At 41.8% G+C, this 12008-nt stretch overlaps 1 protein-coding gene across 1 annotated transcript in view; it reads left to right on the top strand.

Annotated features, from left to right (window-relative positions):
- Positions 1–11706, top strand: part of DNAJC3 (DnaJ heat shock protein family (Hsp40) member C3) — a 67104-nt gene extending 55398 nt beyond the window's left edge. The window contains exons 10-12 of the mRNA XM_070380812.1: positions 5282–5414; positions 6253–6401; positions 8051–11706. Of these exons, the coding sequence (XP_070236913.1) occupies positions 5282–5414; positions 6253–6401; positions 8051–8208 (440 nt within the window). The 3' untranslated portion in view covers positions 8209–11706. The remainder of the gene's footprint in view (positions 1–5281; positions 5415–6252; positions 6402–8050) is intronic.
- Positions 11707–12008: the final 302 nt, after the last annotated feature.

The following is a 12008-nucleotide window of genomic DNA, read 5'->3' as shown; positions in this document are numbered from 1 at the left end:
ACATCCTATGATGTCCTGTAGCCAGATTCCTATGCTTTCTCGCCTATTCTTGAACTCTACCTAGTGACGCTAAGTCTGCTCTATTCTGTGAAAGTATTCTGTGTTAAAAGATCATACCTTCATTTTCTTAGAGTGGTATAAAGTTGGTGTTTCTTCTTTAAGTTTAGAATTCACCAGTGAAACCATCTTAGGTTCCAGAGTTTTCTTAGTATGAACATTTTTGATGATGAATTCAGTTTATCAGTATAGGGTTTCTCGTATTTTCTATTTTCTCATTTTAGTTTTTGTAAGTTGTGTGCATCAGTGAATTCGTCCGTTTCACCTACATTGCTCCTTTTGGTTATATCACATTTTTAATGCTTTCTTACTTTTCTTTTAATGTCTATAAGGTCTGAAGTGATAATTTGTTCATTTCTAATAGTGACAATTTGTTTTTTTTCCCCTCTTGATCAGTGTAGTTTGGTCAAATTTGTTGGTCTTCTGAAGGAACCGACTTATGGATTGGTTAATGTTTTATATGACTTTTCTTTGTATTTCATTGATTTCTTTCTTTCCTTTGACTTCCTTTGGACTTATTTTTTGCTTTTCCTGCTTCTTAAGTTTAAACTGTCATTGATTTTAGGCCTCTTTTCTTTTTAAATATAAGTATTTAAAACTGCACTTCTCACATTTATTTTCATTGTCATTTGATTTGAAATATATTCTAACTTTCCTTCTAACTACTTCTTTGATGCATGTATTATTTAGATATTTTGTCTAATTTTAAAATATTTCAGTTTCCTAAGCACCTTTTTACGTCAGTCAGTTCAGTTGCTCAGTCGTGTCTGATTCTTTCTGACCCCAAGCCTGCAAAATACCAGGCTTCCCTGCCCATTACCAACTCCCGAAGCTTGCTCAGATTCATGTCCCATCAAGTCGGTGATGCCATCCAACCATCTCATCCTCTGTCATCCCCTTCTCTTCCTGCCTCCAATCTTTCCCAGCATCAGAGTCTTTCCAGTGAATCAGTTCTGCACATTAGGTGGCCAAAGTATTGGAGCTTCAGCTTCAGTATATCAGTCCTTCCAATGAATATTCAGTACTGATTTCCTTTAGGATGGACTGGTTGGATCTCCTTGCAGTCCAAGGGACTCTCAAGAGTCTTCTCCAACACCACAGTTCAAAGGCATCAATTCTTCAGCACTCAGCTTTCTTTATAGTCCAACTCTCACATCCATACATGGCTACTGGAAAAACCATAGCTTTGACTAGATGGACCTTTGTCAGCAAAGTAATGTCTCTGCTTTTTAATATGCTGTCTAGGTTGGTCATACCTTTTCTTCCAAGGAACAAGTATCTTTTAATTTCATGGCTGCAGTCACCATTTTCAGTGATTTTGGAGCCCAAGAAGATAAAGTCTATCACTGTTTCCACTGTTTCCCCATCTATTTGCCATGAAGTGATGGGACCAGATGCCATGATCTTAGTTTTCTTAATGTTGAGCTTTAAGCCAACTTTTTCATTCTCCCCTTTCACTTTCATCAAGAGGCTCTTTAGTTCCTCTTCACTTCCTGCCATAAGGGTGGTGTCATCTGTGTATCTGAGGTTATTGATATTTCTTCTGACAATCTTGATTCCAGCTTGTGCTTCATCCAGCCCGGCATTTTGCATGATGTATTCTGCATATAAGTAAGCAGAATGACAATATACAACCTTATTATATATTTCTATTTTAATTCTGTTGTGCTTAGAGAACATACTCATGAATTCTTTCCTTTTAAATTTATTTAGGTGTATCTCCTTTTGAATTTATGTAGACTTGTTTTATAGCTCAGTGTAGGATCTATCTTGCTGAACATTCTATGTGCACTTGAAAATGTGTATCCTGCAATTTCTGGGTGTAATGTTTCTGTTATTTTTCCCATCAGTTGCTGAGAGGGAACTTTAATTACCTGGTGTGGAAATTGGAAACTTTCCTATCTTCCCCTTTAATATTGTCCATTTTTTCCTTTATGCAATTTGCTACACTGCTGTTAGCAGCCTGCATATTTAGGACTGTTAAACTCTCCTGATGATACCCTCTCCCTGTCCTTCTATCAATTCCAGAAGGGAGTATTGCAGTTTTCTTGGTAAAGGATGCAGGTTGTTGCTCTCTTCTGGAAGAGACCATACTCACAGGAAGTGAATTTTGCTGGCATTTTCTGGGCTCTTTCCCTTAGGGCTTTCTGTTTGCTTCCTCCTCTTACCCTGGATTCATGGCTGATACTAGCTAATTTTAGCAGCCCTTGAACAGTCTCCTTGCACTGTTGTGCTGAAAATGGTGTGTGCCCTCCTGTTCCCCTCATTTCCCTTCCCCCGACCATCTACCTTGTTTTATATGATATCTGGGAGGTGCTCCTGGGGGCATATTATACTGGAGGTCGGATACACTGTTTAAAAAGACCCCTGAGGTCACTGTTTTGAGAATAGACTCTAGGGAAGTAAGGGGGCAGCTGGGAACCTTGTGAACACCTTATGAAGGTATTAGAGCTGTCAGGTGTATTAATGCTGGACTGCGTCACAGTGGCAAGTGTGGAAATGGTGAGAAATAGTTAAATCCTGGATATATTTTGAAGGGAAGCTGATTTGGGACTTAGTACTGGGTTTATGGAGTGTGAGAAGGGAGCCATTTGCAGCTGTGTGTATTGTGCACATCTCTCGTTTGAATGCTCCTCTGTGTTCGGAACTCGCGCTGGCTCGAAGTGGGCAGGACCTGTTTACAGACAGACTCCCTGTCGTGCTCGTCATCTTGCCCAGTTGCCAGAATAAGCAGGACGTGACACATGTATCGGTGGAGCCCATTGGTGTGGAACTGCCTTTCTGGTGTTTATTCCAGGCTGTTGTGGAGGCCTTTGGTGTCCGGGGGGCCCAGCAGCCACGTCGGAGGCCTTCCACATGCCGTCTGGCACTCTGCAGAGACTGGTTCTTGGGCCTGGCTTGGGGTTAATGCTGCAGCCAGCTGCTCCACATACAGGCGGAGAGGCTGCCCAGCCATTACTTAAGCCACCTCATGAAGTAACCTGATGATTGCCTTAGAGCTCCTCCTGCTTGCTAAATTCAGAATCCTTGGCCAAAGCAAACAGCTTCCAAAATCTTATAGGGCCTCTTTCAGTGTGTGTTTGGATTGCAGTTGTTAGGCTTACTCATTAATCCAATCCTAGTTGCCTTCTCTTCCAGCAATTTGTCACCATTTCTGCTCTGCCGTAGTTTGAGGACTGCTGTGTTTTATATTATTTTTTATTTTTGGAGGGTAGAGGGCAGGAAATTCCTGTGCTTACTCTCTGCCATCTTGATCTGGTGGTTTGCACTCCTCCTTAAGAACTGGGTGAGGGGCATACGGAAGAAAAGAATTTGAGAAGGATGAGTTTTTAGGTTCAGAGGTTAGAAAATTAATTGGCTAATATATAACATACTGTTCTAAGAAATATAATTAAAAATGAGTTATCTAGTTTATGTCCATGGGATGTTTACATCATCCATATTGTTTCTACTTAGTTACCTACCTGTAATCATGTGAATTTGAGGAAACAACCTATTTTTCCTGTACTGTGAAAAATGTATCTATCTTAACTGTTAATAAAATATAGGAGACAGAAGACTGTTTTGGGAAAGCTACTCTGAATATTTAAGAATGAAAACATGTTTTAAATGTAGTTTGCATAAGTAAAAAATTGAGCATACTGAAACATTTTCCTCTTGTGTTAAATTCCAAGTACATTTCCTCACTAGGTTGTGCTGTCAAGTACTGTGGGTATTGCAGGTTAAACCTCACTGCTCTTTATAATGGCTTTGTGTCTATGTACTAAATTGGAAAGGTATTTTGTGATGTCACTGTTAGTTGGCTGTCAGTAATATTAATGTTTCATATTAATATTTAACATTAATGCTTTGAGGCAGGAATGAGGATGAAAGCTTGAAGTGCCCTCCCCCTTGCTCCATGAGTGGAAGGTAGTATTGGTTATTTTTCTTTGTAGTGTAGACTAAATTTGTCCATTTTGCTTGAATGTCTTTCTCATTTTAACCTGCCCCAGGGGCTTTTTTAAATCCCTTCCAGGATTAGCTGTTGCCAAGATGAATGCTCAGGCATGCTATCCATAGAGATGTCTTTCCCATAGTGAAATGCATTTCCATAAAAAAATAGAATTTGAACCCAAAGATCCATTAGAGTTGTCTGTCCAGGGAGGAGAGTGAGAAAAACATGTGTTGGTGTCTCCCCAAACCACCCCCAGATTTGGATTCAGGACACATGGGACTCGGCTCACAATTGTACTCAGGGCTGAGATTTATTCCAGCGAAAGGACACAAACAAGATCAGCAAAGGGAAAAGGCGCATGGGGTGAAATCCAGAGGAAACCAGGTGGGAGATTCGAGCTCTGAAATTGTGCAGGACAAGCCAAATTCCTCAGCATGTGTGAAGTTTGTCTACCAGGGAAGCTCTTTAGAGACCCAGGGCCTTTACTGGGGGCTGGCCAGCCCATACCAAAATGCCAGATGCCCAGAAGATGGTTAGCCCAATCCACATCGTTTAGCTATGGCCAGCTATTCCTATCAGAGAATGTTGGGAACACTACCCAAATCCAACTTGTCAGTCACCAGCTAAGGGCCACCCTCACCCTCAGGGCCTTCTAAGGGTAAGTCTGCTCTGTGTGACCTTAGATACCCAGATGCCTTGTATCGTCTACATATTTAATCTCAAATAAGATGCAGTGTGAATTGGCATCAGCCTTCCCATACCAGGACTGTATATGTATTTGTTCTGATTGGCACTTTAAAAAAAATCAGCTTTGTAATAGTTTGTGTTGAAACCTGTGGGTGAACTGGTCATTCTGCTTTCTGATGGTTCTTCTGGTCCCTTCTAAGCCTTTCAGTCTTCTGAACTGTAGCCCTGCAACTGAGCATGCGGATTGTCTTTGCTGTGTCTTATTTTCCTGTAACAGTCACTCCATTGCTTTGTGTCAGGGCTGAGGTTAAGACAACACACAGCTGTGGGGAAGATAATTTGGGAGGGTGGCCAGGTAAACAAGCAGAGTGGCGATTACTGAATGGGAGTGTAAGCTACCTAATGCAGCCTTAAAAGGATGCCTCGTGTAGTTTTTTTTTCCTCGTGTAGTTTTGAACCAAATGATGAAGGTGATACCACTTCTTAGGCTCTTAGTGATGGCGAGGGAAGGGGTTGGGATGGTGACTTGGTATCACATTTGCAGGGTAAATGTCACAAGTTATAATTCCTTCTAACAGCATTATCTTCAACATATTTTGACAGCTATTCAGGATTATGAAACTGCTCAGGAACACAATGAGAATGATCAGCAGATTCGAGAAGGTCTGGAGAAAGCACAGAGGCTACTGAAACAGTCACAGAGACGAGATTATTACAAAATCTTGGGAGTAAAAAGGTGAATTACTAAAAATTTGCATTATTTTTAATCAACTATTTTAAAGCTAAATGTTGCTCTTTATTCCATGATTCATTTTCTTATGTCAGCTATAAGTTAAACTCTAACAACCTTTAACATCACAAAGTTGTTTTTAATATACTACAGATAAATTTGTTTGATCGAGACTAGGCATGTAATGATGGAGAATTAGTAGTTGGTGACAAAGATAATGCCGCTGGAGCATGAACAGATCCTGGGCCTAGATTTTTTAAGAAAGGTAAAGAGGCAGGAGTGAGCTTTTGTTGGGTGGGGAACAGACGGGTGAGGGGTTGAGGAAAACAAAACTTCTCTAGGCCTAAAGATAACAATGGCACTTTCAGAATCAACTTTGAGGCACAGGGAGAATGTAATGTACTCAGTATGTGCATTTATATTAGACCCACCTTCCCTGAAGAAGGGAACCACTTGTCTGAAACTTTGCTTCTAGGTTTGCCTACTTAAAAAGAACAAATTAGAAAGTGTGCCTCAGTGTTTTTTTTTAATGCCAAGAAGTGAATCATGGTAGTTTGGGAATTCAGAAAATTTCAAAATGCATCAAAGAAGTTTTTAAAAGGGAAAGTTGTAAAGAGAAGGAAGGAGTACTTTAGTTTATTTCTGTTGAGAGCCTAGCATTAGGGAACAAGCATTCAGGGAAGCCTGGCGGCTGTAGTTGTCAGGCAGGGCTCTGCATCAGATGCTCAGTTGGTTATGTTGGCACTGTTCAGAAAACCAGTGGAATCTTCTGGGCTGTCTTTCAGCTCTTTGTGGCAGTGTGTTGGACACTTCTTAAATAATTGTGAATTTTACCACCCCTCAGAAATGCCAAAAAGCAAGAAATCATTAAAGCATACCGAAAATTAGCACTGCAGTGGCACCCAGACAACTTCCAGAACGAAGAAGAAAAGAAAAAAGCTGAGAAGAAGTTCATTGACATAGCAGCTGCTAAAGAAGTCCTCTCCGATCCAGGTAGTGTTTGCCTTCAGGTTTCTGTTCTCCTGAAGCGGCTGCGTCAGTGATGGTGGCTGTTAGCTCTGTTCCTCTGCCGGTCTTAGAGGTGGAAGTGGACGGTGGAGCGCGTGCTGGTGGGGACCCGTGGGGCTGACCTTGGGAGCTGGTGACGGTCCCCAAAGTTCATTTCTGTGTCTGCCCCTGTCAGACTCTGGGTATAGTGGAGACACCACCAAGCGTGGAATCAGGAGGCCTGAGCATGACTCTTAAGGCTGAGCTAAGGTTCTGTTTAAGCAAGCTCCTAGAACTTTTTCTGAGCCTCAGGTTTTTTTCACCTGTGATACGAAAGTACAAGAGGGATACTCTTAGTTTCCTTCCAGAGTCACAGATCAGTGCTGATTTTCACACTGTACTTACAGGAGCTTGATGAGGAAACGGGCTGCCAAGCAGGCATGTGCAGTGGTGGGAGAGGGGCAAATATCCTCACCCTCTGAGAGCGGCTCCCCAGGAATCTTGCCCTGACTCAAGTCAATTGATTACTGGTGATTGATATTAACCCCCAGTTGTTATTTCACCATAAGCTAAAATGACCTGGGTAATAAGAGGGAGACAGTTAAGAAGTGAGGTAATGTTGAACAATCTTTGACACTTCTAGAGGGAATCTCATGTTAAGCTAATAATACTTACTGCTTTTTTGTGGCCATCCTTGTCAGTGGAAGCACAAACTATGACTTTTGAGCTAGACAACTACAACAGAATAGAAGGAAATCACATTTTATGCCCATTTGACAGAGTTTTGAGTTACTACTTACGCTATGGAATTGAAGTTAAATGATGTTTATTCCCAAGTATCTTACAATCCAGTGAGGGCGACAGGACTGACTTAGTATAGTAGGTTACATACTGTTTGTTCTTTTATCTGCAGATACTGACGCCTATGAGCGGCTCTGTCCCCTCAGCCTGTGCAGCGTGGGTCAGGCAGCTATGTCAAGTTGGAGGGTCTCTGGATCTGAGTTCTAGGGGAGCAGGGGGCAGCATGGCATGATGGAGAAAAGAGCTGCATTCTTGCTTACTAAGAGTTCTTTTCTGTCTGTTCTTCCTGTCCTCATTTTAAGGATGAAACAGCTTTTTCTAATCTCTGCTGCCTACCGCATCCTTACTGCCATTTGTCTGCAGTGGCCTCGGTCTCCTCAGGACTGACAGGCACAGCAGTGGAGCTGGCTCCTGGATTGTACAATAAGGCACCTCCCTCCCTCAGGCTTGGGGAGCCTGCCTTCTGGTCAGACTTAACAGTGAGGCCCAGACACTTCATGCGTTGACAAGGTTGCACCTAGCTGACCTCATGTTTGGGGTTAGGATGGGGACAGGGGCTGTTGGATCAGAAAAGCACATGTGACTCTGAGGTCTCATTCTCTGCAATTCCTCATCTCTTCCAGGGAAGAATTTCCTTGGGTGGCTTCTGAGAAGATTTCAGGGGTCTGAATTTCAGTGAATGCCCACTTTGAGCCCTGGCGGGTTTTTCTAGTCTGTTTCTGATGGGGGTGGGGTGGCAGGGAGCCTGGATTTGAACATCAGGCGCAGCTATTTCAACAACTGGGGTGTGTAGCCCCCAGAACCAGCCCCTCCCCGGCAGCAGCTGGGTCTCACCTTGCTGGCTTCTTTTCCAGAAATGAGGAAGAAGTTTGATGACGGAGAAGACCCCCTGGACGCAGAGAGCCAACAAGGAGGTGGCGGCAACCCTTTCCACAGGAGCTGGAACTCATGGCAAGGGTTCAATCCCTTTAGCTCAGGCGGACCTTTTAGATTTAAATTCCACTTCAATTAAACCAGCTGTTTTTCTGCTCCTCTTCCTTCATTTTTTAAAGTTTTAAAACAAACAAAATAACCTTGTTCCGGGATCCTATTGAAAAAGAAAATTCAAATCTTTCAGTTTGTCCACGACCAAAGAGGTGTTCAGAATGGCAGTGTCTGTTCTTATCCATTGCAGACTTGAGGCTGATGGGGGTGAGGGCAGGGAGGCAGGTGGGCTTCTGTTTCTGGCAGAGCAAGATCTTTTATCTTCTACACTGGAGCAGGTGAGATTCTCTTCTTGTTGCATACGTGTCAGCACCTGCGTGTGTAAGGAGGAGCCTGGGCTATCAGCATTCTCCAAGAGGAATGACCCTTCTGAGCTGTATGTTCTTAGGCACAACTTGGCTTCGACTCTGGTCTGTCCGGTCACCTGTCACTATGTTACATTTCCACTTGGCGTTCCCATCTCTCGCTGAGCATGAACGTGGCTGCTGTTGAAGGTGGGCAGAGCCCTTAGAGAACCTGCTACGAATGGCAGGGTGAGGTCTGGTAAATACGTATTTTTTTGTTCAGTACCTGAAGGAGAATACTGAAAACAATGGAAACAGAATTAACTGTAAACCCTACTGGCCCTTTTATTTAATATTAAATACAATGAACTAAAAATATGTAAAATAAGTTCAGATAACATAGCAGTGGTATTTAAATAATATTGCTGTAGTACAGAATTAACAACTGAAGTTGTGAGTTGTACAGCATTTCCTGTAACAGGATTGGCTTAGAATGTAAAGTTGCTCAGTCAACATAGACAGTATGCCATGTCTCCCACTTTTGGTAAGTTCAGCAGCTTCTCTTACGTCCTGGCCTACCTGGCCCGTGGGTGCCCACGTGGGACTGCTTTGAGGTGGGTGTTAAGTAGCAGGCCTGCCCCTTTGCAGACCTTGATGCCTCTGGAAGTTCTGCCAGGAAAGAAACAGGTTTACAGACCTAGTGAGCTCTGGCTGTATGTCCACTATCAAGATAGCATCTCTTTTTGGGATACCTTCTTACTTTTAAGAAAAATGAAACTATTCAGTCTTTATATGCTGGATAATTTTTTCCTTAAAAGAAAAATAAGTGTTAATCTATAACATTAAATATTTATGGATAGGGATTCCATAAAATATTATGGAACTATTGATGCTGCATTTAAAATCTAAGAATTATTTAGATAAAAATTATTACCTTTATTCTAGAAAGGTTTTGTTTGTTTTTTTTTTTTGCCTCAGAACATTTTGACAATTTAAGTAGGATGGGCCTAATATACTGACTGCTTTTTGGGAAATCAAGCATCTTCTGAGTTGTTGGGGCTGTCCTACCACTAATATCCACAACAGCCAGCCAAGCACAAATAGTTTCCTTTTACAGTCATTCTGAAACATACTTGGAAAAGTTTTTTAATCTGAGGGACAAAAACAACATAGTTGAGTTGGACAAAACACGTTAAATGCTTTTTGCATCTATTTAGAAGTTTATTTCTTTCCAATAAACAATATGGCATTTTGAAAACTAGCGAACAGCTTGCAGCTTTCCTTCTGTTTTAATGTCTCAAAATTCAAGCCAGTGTGAAAATAATTTCCAAAGGAAATTCATTTTTATTCTTTAATCTTATTACTTCATTAGTTAAATCAGCAATTCTTTTTCACTCCAGTTCTTTCATGTATGATGTCACTGTGAACTCTTTGAAATCTTGCAATGGCCTCTACCTACTTTTACAAGGAAGAATTTTCACAAAGAAATCAGAACAAAGGAAATATCAAACCACCCACCTTCCATTTGGAGGAGAGGATGTAAAGTTGCCAGCAAGGAGGCACCTGAAGGGGTCAGGGTGGCTGGGGTTGGGCCATGTGGGTCACTGTGCTGGGCACCTGTCACTAGCCAACTGCCATCCTGCTACTGAGAGGGTTTGCTCTGTTTTTTCTTCACCTGTGAGAACTATAAATCCCGTTCCTGAAGTCTTACCATGCAGACTTGTCATAAGGGAACTCTGCAGAGTTGCTTGTTTTCAGTGAAGACAGAAGCAGGTATGGTGCCAGGTGCCAACACCGTGGAGAGAAATTCTCTGGATTCTGTTGTTTTTGCTCATGAGTGACGAAAATAACGACTTTTCAGTTCCAGCCTTGAGGGTCATCAGTAGTCTTCTGGAATCCGCCTGACTGGGAAGATGGTCAGGCCCTCCTGCCCTCCACAGTGATAAGAGTGCTGGGAGCGAGAAGGGACAGTTGTCCGTCCTGGCAGCCTGATGCAGGAGCGTCACTCTCTCCAGGCTCTGGTTTGGGGACCACAGGTGCCCGGTAACCTGTGCGGCTCTTTGTGGAAAAGCAAAAGGAGAGGGGCGCCCGGCCTTGAATGTCACATTCCCTTCCTTTTCAGTGAGCTCCAGAAGTGAAGTGTCTCTGGTCGGTAAATGGGTATTTTTCCACAGCAACAAGTGTTAAACACATCAGCCTATAAACATGAAAAAAAGTCTAAAAAGAAACTAAATTAATGTAATACCCATTTCTGAAAGTTTGTGCTTTTTTCCATGGATAAATGAAAACTGGAAAACGACTTCAACAGTTTACTAATATGAATTGGATATAACAGCACTAATTTTAAAACGTTTTGCTCTTTAGGCAGTATTAAAAGTTCAAGTATCAGTATGAAAACAGAACTTTTTGGGACTCTAATAATTGTCAAAACTACCCACCGCTTAAGAGAAAAAGACTATAGTTATAACAGTGTGGAGGTGGGGAGGAAGCTAACAATTTTAAGTTGGCATCATTTTCTATTCATGGTGGAAAAATGAAAGATTTCACCTTTAGAGCATGAAATTGGTCGTAAGTTGTGAAATTTACCATGAAAAAAGGACACAAGATGCCCCTCAGCCAGGTCTCTGCTTCCTTAAAGGGACAGGGCACCCGTGACAGCCCTGTGCAGTTTTCATTGAGGACACATGCGTGGTTAACCTAGAGAAATGCACGCCACTGTGCTGAATGTAGTTGACTTTTCCATATTTATAAAGGAAAGAGGGTGGCAAATGCTGATTTATCAACAATTATTCTAAATCAGATCATTCCCTTTTTGTTAGTAGCAGAGTTTATTCTGTAATTGCAAATGATGTTAATAGGTGGAGATAATTTGATTAATGGATGATCTCATTTGCTGAATGATTTAAGAGTAAAATTAGCCACTGCGTGGCTTCATGTATAGTAAACGGGTTTTGTTTAACACCCTCTGTATTTGAGCCTCTTACCTGCAGTGGAAAGCAGAGCGTAGAGGAGGCAAGAAGTGGAGATGTCTGATGAGTTAAAATATTACTCCTGCTGTTAAGTCTGTAGTTGGTCTGAATGAGACAAAACTAAGTACAACTTAATCCATCTCAATTTAGTGTTTTAATAAATAAGACTCCGGAAATTAATGGAAATGGGTCTCAGACATGTCTACAAATATGGGTACTATTTTTATGCCCGTGTATTTTCACATTTAATAAAAATATTTATGGTCAAATGAGTACTTTTGGCCTTCAGTCTTTTGGAGGAGTCTGTTTTCCAACTTGGCTTTATACATAGTCAGCAACTGAGGTGACAAAGGGCTCTGGCTTGTCATGAGCCGATAGAAGAGCTCAAAAAGTGAAATGATTAAAATCTAGGACAGCGAGGCCTTAATGAGTGACCAGTCCTTCACTTTCAGTACCATTAAAATCTAACTCTTAGGCTGGCTTTGAGGACCTTCCCTTTTATACCATAAGGTGTACATTTCTGTTAAAGTTCTGAAAGGGGGTTGAGTGGACACTGCTGCTTATCTCAAATTTCT

This window comes from Bos mutus, chromosome 12 (assembly GCF_027580195.1).
Source record: "Bos mutus isolate GX-2022 chromosome 12, NWIPB_WYAK_1.1, whole genome shotgun sequence".
NCBI classification, from domain to species: domain Eukaryota; kingdom Metazoa; phylum Chordata; class Mammalia; order Artiodactyla; family Bovidae; genus Bos; species Bos mutus.
The sequence above is the reverse complement of the archived record's forward strand: the minus strand, read 5'-3'. Positions and strand labels throughout refer to the sequence as shown.